Source organism: Cucurbita pepo, chromosome LG12, assembly GCF_002806865.2.
Source record: "Cucurbita pepo subsp. pepo cultivar mu-cu-16 chromosome LG12, ASM280686v2, whole genome shotgun sequence".
Taxonomy (NCBI): domain Eukaryota; kingdom Viridiplantae; phylum Streptophyta; class Magnoliopsida; order Cucurbitales; family Cucurbitaceae; genus Cucurbita; species Cucurbita pepo.
The window spans coordinates 5927896-5942564 of NC_036649.1; the positions used below are offsets into that span (position 1 = coordinate 5927896).

A 14669-nucleotide genomic window follows, 5' to 3' on the forward strand; every position below is an offset into this window, starting at 1 on the left:
GAGTCATGCAATTTCTATATTCTTGTGTTAGATTGAATCCGAGTCATTCAATCAAGCCTTGATCAAGTTCGATTGTGGAGTGACTCAATTTAGAACAAGGTTCCAAATCTTGCTTCTAAATTTTCGATCAACGGTAATCTAATTATAACCTTATCTTTTGATTGATCCGAATTTTGTATAAAGAGGTGTTAATTTCTTTGAATCAAGAGTTCTTGCTTCAACAAAGGTTTGGATGGACCGACGATTAGGTTCCTTATCCAAATACAGAGCTGGAAAAGATTAAGAAACTATCTTTTTTTATCATACCCATACCGTACATCAGTTGATCTTAAGGTGAATTTCCTCACAAACTGTCCACAAGGAGGCTGTAATTTTTGCGAATCATGCTTAATGATTTTGATATTAAAAATTTTGGTTTAGAATATAGAGAATCACAATTATAGGAGAGGAGGTTTGAATCTTGAACGGGAAAGATTACTGATGGCTTTAACTCTTTGACCTCTTTGTTCAGGTTGGTTTTGGACACTTTTCTTATTTACTTCATCTCAAAATAGGTTTCTCTTTTGCAGGATAAATGGAGAAACCTGCTTAAAGCTAGCCTCACGTCTACCTATTGATGAAGGGGTAGGCATTTGATATCGAAAGGTTATGTTCTTTGATTATGTTCTCACTATGATTAATCCGTTGTTCCTCATTTTTGGATTAATCAATGCAGAAGAGTTCTCGGAAACATCCATCGATATCGATTCCTTCATCGATCTTGTCACGGGTGAGGGAGCTTGATGAGATACATGCTCAAATTCCTCCTCCAAATCACAGCCAGGGCAAGTTGGGTGCAGGAGTTAGTGGGAGAAGTATGCATGAGAGATGAGTTCAGCAGTGTGCTTGTGACATTGTAAATAACAGCCCATCTTATTTTCCCCCGTTGAAATAGAAATTGGGAAATAAAAAGCATTACTGATATGAATGCTGTAACAAAAAAAAAAAAAAAGGTTCGTCGTGTTGAATGAAAGTCCCACATCGGTTAATTTAGGGAATGATCATGGATTTATAATCAAGGAATACTCATTCCATTGGTTTGAAGTCTTTTGGGGAAGCCCAAAGCAAAGCCACAAGAGCTTATGCTCAAAGTGGACAATATCATATCATGGTGGAGAGTGTGTTCGTCTAACATAGTATCAGAACCATACCCTAAACTTATCCATGTCAATAGAGTCTTCAAATGTCGAACAAAAGACTCCAAAAGAAAAAGGAGGTGAGGCTCCTCGAAGGCATAGTAAAATATGACGAAGACTCCAAAAGAAAAAGGCTTCTCGATTAAGGGGAGGCGGAATTTATTCGAGGGGAGATGTTGGATGAAAGTCTCACATCGGCTAATTTAGGGAATGATCATGGGTTTATAATCAAGGAATACTCTCTTCATTGGTTTGAGGCCTTTTGGGGAAGCCCAAAGCAAAGCCACGAGAGCTTATGCTCAAAGTGGAAAATATCATACCATTGTGGAGAGTCGTGTTCGTTTAACACGTAGTTGGTAGCAAATTATAGGAGTTTCATGAGCTTTGCAGTAGTTTTTTGTGGTTCCTACGGTTTTAACTCCCAAATTGTTTACAAACTTACAATTGGCAGACAATGAAAAAAATCTAAGAAAAAAACTCAAGATTTCTACTAAATTAATAAAAAAAAAAAAAAGGAATAATTAAAAACTTTCCTCTTTCTTTAAAAATATATAAATTTAACATCTGTATTTGGTTTTATTCAAAATGATCAAGACAATATGAAGTGAACCTATACTATATAATAATTGCTTAAAGAAAGAAGTTACCTTAACTTCAACGCATGCCTGCAGCCACATTATGAGCGTAATCGGAATGGGCAATGAGGGTTGACGCGGACAAAGCACATATTTCAAGTTCAGCAGTTCGGAACCCACAAAAGTTGATGAACTATGTCAGGAGAAAAATAAGGAAACAAAAAAGATGACTCACATTTTTATGTCGTTTTATGAAGATTCGTACCTGGAACAATTGCCAAAATTGTTAATACGTCCATAAGATTTGCCGTTCATTGTTCGTTACAGCTGCAGCATCTTTTATCTGATTTCCATTGTTCAGCACGACACTTGAGAGCTCCTAATCTGAATTCATCATGTCCGTCTTCTTCATTTGCTCCGGCATTGCCATTATTTGCTCACTGATTATATCCCTCACATTCTTCCATCTCACAATACTAGGATGGTTCAATTGCTGCTGCCATTCACCCGGGACGACCGAGTCGGTTGAGAATATTAAGAATGAAGTATCACATATCATGCAGATCCCAACTGTCACGTACAAGAAAGAAAATGAGAATGAAGAAACTAATACTGAAAGTGATTGTGTTTTGTGCTTGTCACCTTTTGAAGATGGGGAATGCATACGGCAGCTTCCCAGCTGCAACCATGTCTTTCATGCTTCGTGTTTCGACGTATGGCTCTCTTCACATTCAGAGTGCCCACTCTGTCGGACTCCAGTCCACCGTGTAGCTTGTCGGACTCCAGAGGCGGTGATTTCTCAGGTAGTAGACATTAACAGTCTCCAGATTGAGCTTTCTCCTCATGTAATTAAGAGCGAAGCGTGGCCAGAAAACATGGTTTAATAATTCAACTGCATATCGAAATAAGAAGACCTCGATATGCACTCAGAAAGCTTCAAGGCTTCTAGTTCTAGAACAACTTGACAAAGAAGTGGAATGGTTAATCTCATGCAAATCTATACTATCAATCCAAAACCTTTGTCTTCCTTGAAGGCTTAAATTTGTAAAGAGAGAATTACCTAATCCCAAGTGCTAAATTCATTCTCTTCTCCAAACAAGAGATCAAACTTGTCAATGTAGTATTCAAATACATAGAGTTCAACTATAAACAATACATGATTTATTATGTCTATTATCTGAGAGTTATTAATTTCGCATAATAGAAAAACCTACATTTTTCTCAAGTTATCCAGCCTAGCCTGTAAATCACTGTCAATTCCAGTATCTTCGGCTTCTGCTTGGGCAACCCTATTATTAGCAGTTGAAACTGACACAGAAGCTGAGGGTGCATTCACAAGCTGTATGTGAGAGAGAACAAAAAACAATCACGATTGCGTTTAAATTACCTTTTCCCATGACAAGATATGAACCATTATGAAAAAAATCTGTATGTGTGCAAGCACATTTACCTCTGAGTTGATATCAATTCCAATCTCATCAAGCACCTGATTCACAAGCTCGACTGTCTCCTCCTCTTCTTCATCTCCTTCTAAAGCATCATCAAGAACGTCTGCCATTACTTCAGATGTCATTTCCATCCTTTCATTCTGCCTCTCAAACTCTTGCATTATCTTCTGTAATGCCGGCAAGTTCATCTGCCTATTCATTTGGCCCATCGCCTTAGTAACGCCTTTCATGGCTTCTCCCATAGCTTGAGTTGATTTCAACGTCTGCAGAAAGCAAACAATTTGGAGCAAAATTTGAACAATCACAAATGCAGAAATTGTACGTGTCAATTGATTAAATAAAACAACTTTATATCTTTATGGTCTCAAAAAGAAAGTAAGAGTTCATTTCCAAAATTTATAAAGAAAAATTCTATTTCCAAAATTAATCGTTTAATGCTGAAAGCTTCTCTTACAGTGATGAACAGTTTTCTTCAAATAGAAAACATTCTAATGATACATCCACTTGTTTCGTAAATATAAACAATGGAAAATTATGTTTATACAGTGTATTTTCATGGACAGTGATACAGAATGCGACATTAGACAAACCATGAAAAGTAAACAGACAAACTAAAAACAACCTTCCCACGTTTCTGAAATCACAAAGAACTGAAAAGATAGTTTTTCCAACTTTGTTATGAAAAATCAATCTAGAAACAAACCCTAAAAAGGCACATAAGATTTAATGGAATCAAATCCATTATTCTAAAAAGTGATTTGAATAAACTACTTCAAATTCCAATTTGCATATAAACTTGAAGCAAGAAAATACTCTTGCCCCAAAATCCCAATTTTTTTCAAACCTTCCTTTTACTGTACAAAAAAATTAGAAGATGCAAGAGAAATTAAACTAATACTAAAGGATTTTGTTGTTTGTTCTTTAATCATGCGGGAAGAGAACTGTATGGTTTGCAAGATGTTCCTTTTCTTAGCACAGATATAAGCACGCCTCAGTTAGAATTTGAACCAAGAAAATGCATCTACAATGAAAGCTTAACAAGCTCTAGATAGTTATAACCTTAAACTTTCATTTTGGGCTTTTAGAGCACATCTATAAAGAATAACTACCTCTGCGTCCAATCACTTCAAATCAGTAACTATAATCCAAAAATTTGTACAAAAATGAGCAGTAATTGTTCTCGCTCTGATGAAAATGAAAGATGAGAAGTAACATCAGTTTCGGAGAAAGGTGCACATAGAATACCTGAATTCTCAAAGCCACGCCCTGTAGCTGTGATTTTAGTTTATAAAATTTTTCAATCTGATGTCGTGTCCTGATGAGATCTTTGGCCATTATTTTAACTGCTCCCTGGAGAAAACAAAAACAAAGGAATCAAGGAAGTTGTGCGGAGTTGATGGTTCCAACCAGGAATCCATCGCCCTTTCTAAAGAAACAAAAGAAAAGAAGTAGAAGCACACTTCCATCCCGTAGAGCTATAGAAACCCCGTCACTGAAATGTGTCGATGTCAAAGAACAAGTTCTAAATTGCTCAACTCACCATCTGTCCTTGTTTAGCATTTTTCTTTATCTCGACAATCAACTTCTTTTCCTGAGACTGTAAGCCTTGTCTTTCCCGTTCAATTTCTCTTATGGACTTATCAAGCATCCTCTTGTTCTCCCGCAAAAGCTCTGCGCAGAAAACCAAAACAGATTACAAATCTAGAGCCGTCTATTGTAATAGAAGTAGAACGCACGAATTCACTCATACAAATCACAACGCATGGGAAAATATGATTCCTCTATATCATGAGTAAAATTAGATGTACTGAAATTACCGTCAAAGAAATTTCATCCACATCAAAATGACGTTTACAGGACTGAGCTCCAGACTTAGAAATTCACACAAAAAATCACGCTATCACAAGAACAAAGCTCTGACAAATGCAAAATTGAGAAGGTAAAAGGCAAAATTTCATCCACATCAAACATACGTTTATTCGACTAGACTCCAGAGTTAGAAATTCATCACAAGCAATCACGCTATGATTAAGAACAAAGCTCCAGAATATGCACAATTAGAGAAGGTAAGAACATAATGGACCTGCAGGAGTTTTCCGGCTGCCAAAGAGGAAGCTCATACTTAACCGCCTATTGATAAAACCAAAAGATACGTGCAATTTCCGATCTCAACGAGCTTATTCCTTCTTCTCTTCGCCTTCCGTTACGCTGCAACTCTCCCCTTACTCAAAGTCCGTCGATGGAGGTCACCGGCCACGGTGGGCTCTCGTCATGGAGGAGCGGAGCCACCTTTTCTTCTGGTCGATCGGTACGTAAAAGCATTATTCTCGAATTGTATCATTGTTCGATTGAAATGTCGAAGGCCCAAGACGTATAGTGGGCCGTTATGATTGTTGGGCCTTATATGATCATTGACATTTTTGCCCATTTAGTTTGCTTGTAATTACTACAAAACCGAAAATCANAAAAAAAAAAAAAAAAAAAAAAAAAAAAAAAAAAAAAAAAAAAAAAAAAAAAAAACGAAGCAAACAACTTTGTATAAATAATTTAAAAATAAAAATTTTAAAGTAAATAATAAAATGATATTTTTCTTTATAAAATACTTTTGATTTTTTTTTATTTTACTTTTTTTAATAAATATTATGTTAAAAAAATAAAAATTATCCAATAAAAAATATTTTAAAATAGAGATATACAAAATGGAAAAAAAAATCCCTACGAGATGTCGAGTCGAGACTCCCGAACAACCCTAAATCTATATTCGCCTTGACGTGGAATATAAATATAATATATATATATATATAATCTCATAATTTTTTAATAATAAAATATAATTTAATTTAAATGTGTAGAGTCTTTACAATACTAGGAAGATAATGTTCTCGGGATCATAACAAAATAAATAACGTGGGAAAGAAATTCTTTTATTTATTTATTTATTTATTTCTCTCCACACCCACGTTACTGAAAATGCATCGTCTTTTCTTTTGCACAAAGCTGCTCTGTTGCCTTCCTTTTCTTTTTACTTTTTTGTCCTCTCACTACACCCACATTTCATTTTTCCCACTAAGCCCACCTGAAAACGAAACGTCCCTCTCAAACTCAGAGGGCAGTTTTGTACTTTTGAAAGAACGGGTATTATAGTTGCACGTGGCTTAGATGTATAGGTGTCAGAGCGGGAGTGGATGCCCTGGGATCGTCTTTTAAATTGTTATTTATGCTCAAATTATGCTTCTCCATTTATTTATGTATTTTATTATAAATATAAATATCTATCTTTATTAGAAGTATCTTTTCATTTATTGTTAACTTCATTTATTACTTTTTCCATATCCGAATAATTTATTTAATTATAAATAGATGTGATGTGGATTAAACAAACATTTTTTTTTTTTTGGATTTGGATAGAATATTTTTTGAAAAATAAAAAAAAATTTAAGTCAGTTCATAGGTTGAAATTTTTTTATTAGGTTAACTTCACTGGCCAAACTAACTTGAAAATATGGTTACAGTCTAACTCAATCTTATCTTATTTTTAAGATTATTATGAAAATAAAAAAATATTTGACGTTTGTAACATTTGTTAATGATGTGTTGGACTTATGAATATTTAATATTTGAGTTTTATAAAATTTTAGTTACTAATGTAACGTGGATAAGTATGATTTTTTAAATAATAATAATAATAAAAACAACCTAACAACCAACTAAAATTAAAAGGTCGTTGTGAATTCTATTTGGATGGTTTTGACTATGAACTGTGTGGTCTCACATTGGTTGGAGAGGGAAACGAAGCATTCTATTTGCTAGTAGATACGTTTTAAAATCGTGAGGTTAACGTCGATACTTAATGGGCCAAAACGGATAATATCTATTTGCGATGGGCTTAGGCTGATACATCAACCCAACCAACCTGAAATTTTTAGTTGATCCGAAAGGTTTTCTTCAACTTAACTCGTGTGCCTTCGTAAATAATATAAAATTTTAAATTTTAATTTATTAAGGTCCACCAAGAAATTTAATCAAGCTTAAGTATAATTTGGAAAATTTTAATTTAATTAGAACAATTTGAGTTTTTTTTAATTAGTGGGTAGATCTGGGCGCACGTGTGCATGCACGACAAGGCTGGGACACGAGGGCCCAATCTGTCACGTGCGGAGGGAGGAGAGAGAAAGTTATATTAGACAGAGGAGAGAGAGAGAAAGTCTCGTAGCACGCTTGGTTGCCAGACTTCGGAGTGCATTAGTGGGCCCACCACTTCTATTTTTCACTTTTATTGCGTCACCAATCTTTTTCATTTTTCAAAAAATAATATTATGCCATTTATTAAATTAATAAATGGTTAATTTTAGATTAAATTAATAAAAAAATACGTTTTAAAATAGATTTGTTAGGGAGACGTTTTCATACTCTAATAAAATAAAGAATGTTTCCTTCTCTTCTCCAACCGACGTGCGATCTCACAATCCACTTCTCTTAGAGGTCAGCGTCCTCATAGCACACCACTTGGTGTCTGGATCTAATACCATTTGTAACCGTCCAAGCCTACCATTAACAAATATTGTTTACTTTTGTTGGATGATGAAAGTCCCACATCGGCTAATTTAGGGAATGATCATGAGTTTATAAACAAAGAATACTATCTCCATTGGTATGAGACATTTTGGGGAAGCCTAAAGCAAAACGACTCGAAAATAAAAAGAAAAAGAAAATAGTAAAAATAATAGATAAATGAAAGAGAGGACAAAAATGAGAGGCAAGAAGGGAGGTCCCCTTAGACAACACCCTTCCAAATAATTTGGCCAAAACAAAAGGGATAACATTTATTCCCACCAAACGCACTTTAAAGACAAGAAGTGACCTCCATTTGGTTTCCATTAGATTGGACAACACAATCGAACTCGAATATACGAGAGCTTAAGTGGACAATATTGTACTATTGTGGAGGTATGCTAAACGTTTTAGGGTCTAAGATTCAATTCTTGACCTTTGTGACAGATGTGATGTTCGGGTGAAAGTTCCCTAAGTTTATTTGGTCTGTAGTTAAGTTTTACCAAAGTGTGCTTTAAAAAGGAGAAGAGCAAGTTCTCGTGTAAAATCACGAGACCATAAGTGGACAATATCATACTATTGTGGAAGTATGCTACTCCGACATTCGTGACAGATGTTTATAGTGAAAATTCCTTAACTTTGTCTGGTTCGTGTTTAGGTTTTACCATACAGTTAGAGTGTGCTACGAAACAAAGAAGAGTTAGACCGGATAAGAACGAGCTCTTGTGTAAAGTCACGAGAACTTAACTAATAATATTGTACTATTGTGGAGGTACGTGAAACTTTTGAATCGTATAATTACGAGATTTGGTAAGTACCATAGGCTTGTGCTTGGTGGTTGGGCGACATGCATGGCCGAATATTTAAACGTTCGGAAGTATTTGTGGTGCATGTTATGGTCCTACTATTGTCCCATAGTTGCTAGCAATTTAGTCTTATATTGTTCGGATAATTAATATCATACCGTACACTTGTTGGGACGTGAACGTTTGTCTTTTCTCGTTTCGAGCTAAAAAATGTGTAATGTATATTTTCGACGAAAAAATTAGAGGTTCGAATCACTGATTTTAGAAACACTTCTGCATCAATTACAGTGAGTTTAATATGGGTTTTCGAAAGTGTAACAGCCTAAGCCCACCGGTAGTAGATATTGTTCGATTTGGTCCGTTATGTATTATTGTTAGTCTCACGGTTTTAAAACGTGTCTGCTAAGGAGAGGTTTCCACACCCTTATAAGAAATGTTTCGTTCCCATTTCCAATCGATATTGGATCTCACAAGAAGAGTAAGGGCATTTTAGGAATTATTCTGAAATGGTTAAAACCACTACAACACACGTTTTTCTCCATTCAAAACCAATTTCGACAGTATAAAAATCATGTTTGAAACTATAAAACCGAACATTAAATTGAGTTTGACTTATTAAAAACACGGTTGAAAGTGATTTTCACCGCTTTTAAAATTTTACCCGAATGTTAAATTGTGGGCTTTTGTTGTCATTAAGTGACACTGACGGTAATGATAGTACTATGAATTAACGAAGCGTGATGTGACGCACCGAGATATCGTAAGATAAATTTTAATAATTAGAAAAATATTGATATAAAAGATAGGGTTAAAATTATAACCCAAAGTCTAAAAGTATAGGATATAGGGAGGGCCCATAAAGAATTCAATGCTCCAAATCTAAATGAGATACATAAACAAATTCATTTGAAGCCTATGAAACTTTTGACTCTAGGCTTAGCAATAGGCTTTCTTTTCTATACAATTTTTTTAGTTAATAATTTTTTAAAAAGATATTGCTTTATAATCACCAAATCAAACGGGATAAAATCGAGTGTAGAATTGGGTCCGGTGATAAGTCAACCCTAATCCTTAGCACAACGATCCAAGCTTTGGTTGAAACAAGAACCCTTGAATCAAAGAAATTAACACATTTTTTATACAAACTTCGGATCAACCAAGAGATAAGGTCAAAGATCAAAGATGTAGAAGCAAGATTTGGAACCTTGTTCTAAATTGAGTCACTTCACAATCGAACTTGATTAAGGTTTGATTGAAAGAATCAAATACAATCTACCACAAGAATTGCATGAAACTTAGAAATTGCAAAAATATGTTCCGATTTCTAAGAGTGAAAGTCTCGATTTCATTCATTCACAATCTAATCTTTTATATAATAATGTGTGGGTATTTATAGTCTCCCCACACACAAACTTTCGACCACTAAAGAAGTTAGTTGCCATGATTTAATCTCGATCCCCTTAAATCTAAAGCCTATCCAATTTTGAAGATGAAGAATGAATGTTTGTTGAATCTTTTTGGCCTTGGATCGTGTAATAGATCCAATTGGAACATTTGGAACACCGTGATCCTTATCATCAGGGACAGAGAATATAATCTTCATATCGGGCCAAATGTCCCTCCACCCCCTCTCCCATTCTCCAAATTCCCACCTCATTCAGGTCTCGAGCCCTACAAATTAAATAAATATCTCTACTAAAAAAAATTACTATATGTCAGTGTGAGATCCCACATTGGTTGGAGAGGGCAACAAAACATTCATTGTAAAAGTGTGGAAACCACTCCTTAGTAGACGCGTTTTAAAACAGTGAAACTAACGACGATACATAACGGGTCAAAGCAGACAATATCTATTAGCAGTGGACTTGGGTTGTTACAGTTAATTACTGTTCTCGACCCCCATATGTTAAATGAACATCTCTACTAAAAAGAATTAGTATATGTCAATTACCGTTGGAGCTACGCTCATATTAACTGTTGTCCTATCAGTTAATGAATACACGTGCTAATGTCATTAAATACATAAATTTTAATCAGTCTAATTCAAATTGTTCGGGATAGATTTGGGTCATTTTTCAAATTTGATACTCAAAACGAGACGAAAAGGGAGTCCCCACACATGTATTTTAGGACTATAAGGTTATATTGGGGTTTCATTGGTTATTTAAAGATATGAATTATTTTGGAATTATGTAGGAAATGGGGCCTAAAACTAGTTGTGATTGTGAATAAAATAGCAAGAAATGGGTTGGGATTGGTTATATATAGCCCTTTCCCATGTGGTTTTGTACCTCTAATTTCAAAGGTTTTTTTGCGACTCCCAATAAAGTTACATTTTCTTCCCTCTAATTAATTTATTTATAAAAAAAAAACGTGACGGACCAACCAAATCAGTCCCAACTTTAAGAAATGTACGAATAGTCGAGAGTCATGTGACTATTACTTGATGTACTGAACGACTCTAGATAAGGAATCTCTATGATAGTCAAGAGTCGTGTGACCATTGTTTGATGAGCTAAACGACTACAGATAATGAATCTTCGTGTGACCATTATTTGACGTGCTAGTAAATGGGTCATCCAGTTAAGCAACATTAAGTATTACGGAGCAAGGTTTCTTCTTTATTTGTAGCTAAAGACGATACTTAGAAGTTAGTGTTAACGTTCCAATTACATTTAGAAACACCCAAAATGCTCGTTCGGGAAAGAAAATATGTACAGAGAACAACTATTTCTATTAGGACGAGCCCTTTTAAGTGGAACCAAAAGCAACACTGTGAAGGTATGCAAAACATCGATCGAGAAAGACGGGATGGTACAAATTGGTTGGGATAGGAATGATGTGGAAGTTTGAAAAGGATGTATGTTAGCAATATACTTTAGGTGAAAGTGGGTGGAACATATATATATATATATATATATATATATATGTTTGAAAATATAAACTCTTTGATTTGAAGGCAACCAAAATTTGACATCAAAGGGGTTTAGAGATCAAAGGTTGGATCTTGTTGTCCATTGCTTTGGAGACCACACCTTTCTTTTACTTTATTTATTTATTTATTTATGTATTTTAAAAAATATTTTCATATATATATATATATATTGTTAGTATGAATTAATATATTAAATAATTCACTTTTTTTTAACCAAATATTTACTAAGGTATTAAATGATGAATGTTTGTGTTTGGTGTCTGTTTGTTTGGAAGGAAAAGAAAAGAAAAGAAAAGAAAAGAAAAGAAAATAACTGTTTGGTTTGTTTGCCGGAAAACTTGTGTCTCCGGCAGCAATGATTCGTAGTGCATGAAGACATTGTTGTCTTAAAGCAAAACATGTCCCTACGTTACAATGTCCTAAAGGAAAATCCCTCTCTCTCTCTCTCTCTCAAGAAAATTTGCCTTTGCTTTTACCTTTGTCTTTTGTGTTCTCGGGCTTTCTTTTATGCTATGACGAATTTAGATACAGTTCGAGCTGTTGAGTATTGTCGTATTTACTCGACTGTGTTCTTGGACTTTCTTTTATGGCGTAACGAATTTAGATACAGCTCGAGTCGTTGAATATTGTCGTCTTTACTCAGTTGCGTTCTCAGACTTCCTTTTATGCACTAATGGATTTAGATACAGCTCGAGTCGTTGAATACTGTTGTTTTTACTCAGTTGTGTTCTCAGACTTCCTTTTATGCACTAATGGATTTAGATACAGCTCGAGTCGTTGAATATTGTCGTCTTTACTCAGTTGCGTTCTCAGACTTTATTTTATGCCCTAATGAATTTAGATATAGCTCGATCGTTGAACACTGTCTTCTTTACTCAGTTGCGTTCCTTAGACTTCCTTTTACGCACTAATGGATTTAGATACAGCTCGAGTCGTTGAGTATTGTCGTCTTTACTCAGTTGCGTTCTCAGACTTCCTTTTATGCACTAATGGATTTAGATACAGCTCGAGTCATTGAATACTGTTGTCTTTACTCAGTTGTGTTCTCAGACTTCCTTTTACGCCCAAATGAATTTAGATACCACTCGAGTCGTTGAATATTGTCATCTTTACTTAGCTATGTTCTCATACTTCATTTTACGCCCTAACAAATTTAGATACAGTTCGAGTGATTGAATGTTGTAGTCTTTACTCAGTTGTGTTCTCAGACTTCCTTTTACACCCTAACGAAATTTAGATACAACTCAAGTAGTTGAATACTATTGTCTTTACTTAGTTGTATTCTCAAACTTCCTTTTACGTCCTAACGAATTTAGATGTAACTCGAGTAGTTGAATATTGTCGTCTTTATTCAATTGTCGATCTAAATCTTATAATAACCGACGAGTTTGATACGAGTAAACTGTGATTGAACGACTAAGCTGGACTATGAAAAATAAGAACGGATCGGAAAAATATAGATAAAGAGTAAAAGNTTTTTTATTTTTTTTTTTGGAAGGGAAAATTTTTGGTTATTGTTCATCTAAACCCCCAAGACACCAATTCCAAAAGGCTGATAGAAACTTTTTACTATCAATTCCNTTATTACAAAATTAATCCATCGGCGATGGCCTGATTCGTACTGAAATGCGTAGTTTCATACACTGGAAGTTCTTCGCGATACCTTTCGATTCCGATGGAGGAGAGATTATCCAATTCGAACAGATCAGAGCTCGAACAACTCGCTGCATCTTCGTCGTCATCTTCGTCTTCGTCGTCGTCTTCTTCTTCTTCTTCTTCTCTGTTTATGTACACATCGTCATTGATCTTCTTTTGGAAACTGTTCATCAGATCTTTTGAAGCTTCCTCTGCTCGGCAATGGTCGTTTCTGATAGCGTTTCGCAGAGTTGTCGCTGCCGCCATTAGACCGAGCTCGTCTCGAAGGCTTTTGTGACCGCAAGGCCGAGAGTCTTCGTCTAGTATCACGCTCACAGGGCAGAATCTCACAGATCGTTTTGTACTGCTACTGTTGATGAGTTTCTCGCTTGACGACGGTGTTTTGCTTAGACAGGACCTAGAAAACGACGATGCGGAAGAACACGTCGATCCTTGAGAGGATTTTGATTTTCTCATACAAGCGTCATTTTGTTTGGCGGAATTTGTGAATTTCTGTTTCTTTGGACTTCCTCCATTGAAGAGCGAGTTGAGAAAGGTCGCCAAACGGCCGCCAGGAGAGATTGGCTGTTTCACTTTCTTCAGATCTCCGTAGATTTTTAGGGCTTTCGATTTCGTCTTCACGAAGCCGTTTTCGTTCTTCGGCTTCTCGAATTGAGGCTTCTCTGTTCTAATCGGCCTCGGCCTTTGCATTGTATAAGGAGATGACCTCGTTTCCGATTCGGACGAAGAAAATCCCCCTCCGGAACTCGATTCCGAAGAACTCGAACTCGAATTCATCAATTTCTTAAAATCACGATCGCGAACATTCCTCGCCTTCCGATCGAAATCCACCATAGAACTCCGACGAACAACAACCTTCTCACTCACCTTCTTTTCCATCCACTTCTCAATCATACAAGCGCGGCGGAAATTCAACCTATCGTCTTCATCCTCTTCGAAACCAATGCTCTGCTTCTTCCTCATAGTCTCTCTGTACAAGATCACCTGTTCTTCTCTCTCGTCGCCGTTGCTTTCGTCAATAGAGCGATAAATAGCGTCAAGAAGAGAGGAAGAGAAGGACGGATTCTGCTTCCGATGACGGCCGTGTCGATCTTCCTGCAGTTGTTTATCCCAAACATCCATGGATGAATGGTTATATAGAAAAAAAAACTTGAAACCGAAACAATTATGGATGGCGGTGGTCGCTGTCCGGTTGAAAGAGCGTCAAAAGCTGTGGTGAAGGTATGATTATGAAGGATAAAAACAGAGAGGGAAAAAGTGTTGCAGATCAGAGAGAATGTAAATGATCATCAATGGAGTTTTCGTGAGAGAGAAAAGAGAGAAAGAATGATGAGAGGAGAAGGCCACGCCTGAGAACGAAACTTGAACAGAGGAGAGAGAAAGCGCAGAGAAAATGATTGAAGAGAGAGAGAGAGAGAGAGAGTGTGTGTGTGTGTGTCTGTGATGCTGTGCTTCAGAGGCACTTATAAGAGCGACGGCCATTCAGCGCTTGCACGGGAAGCTGAATCAGCCAGGGTGCCAAA

The 14669-nt window shown here is 35.9% G+C and overlaps 2 protein-coding genes across 2 annotated transcripts; both read right to left on the reverse strand.

The window, feature by feature from the left end:
* Positions 1 to 2806: 2806 nt before the first annotated feature.
* On the reverse strand, positions 2807 to 5516 carry LOC111806433 (vacuolar protein sorting-associated protein 2 homolog 1-like). Its single transcript, XM_023691745.1, has 5 exons — positions 5282 to 5516; positions 4739 to 4869; positions 4444 to 4548; positions 3201 to 3461; positions 2807 to 3089 (listed from the first exon to the last, which is right to left on the reverse strand). Exons 1-5 carry the CDS (start codon positions 5316 to 5318, stop codon positions 2961 to 2963), a joined length of 663 nt encoding a protein of 220 aa, XP_023547513.1. The 5' UTR covers positions 5319 to 5516; the 3' UTR covers positions 2807 to 2960.
* A 7555-nt stretch (positions 5517 to 13071) lies between these two features.
* Positions 13072 to 14569, reverse strand: LOC111806434 (protein BIG GRAIN 1-like B). The gene has a single exon (XM_023691746.1). It carries the CDS (start codon positions 14266 to 14268, stop codon positions 13075 to 13077), a length of 1194 nt encoding a protein of 397 aa, XP_023547514.1. The 5' UTR covers positions 14269 to 14569; the 3' UTR covers positions 13072 to 13074.
* Between the last annotated feature and the right edge of the window lie 100 nt (positions 14570 to 14669).

Coding starts and splice junctions, on each gene's coding strand:
- LOC111806433 (XM_023691745.1), bottom strand. CDS start 5,318: ATGAGCTTCCTCTTTGGCAGCCGGAAAACTCCTGCAG. Junction 4,870..5,281: donor CAGCCGGAAAACTCCTGCAG/GTCCATTATGTT, acceptor TTTTCTGCGCAG/AGCTTTTGCGGGAGAACAAG. Junction 4,549..4,738: donor ATGCTAAACAAGGACAGATG/GTGAGTTGAGCA, acceptor TGTTTTCTCCAG/GGAGCAGTTAAAATAATGGC.
- LOC111806434 (XM_023691746.1), bottom strand. CDS start 14,268: ATGGATGTTTGGGATAAACAACTGCAGGAAGATCGACACGGCCGTCAT.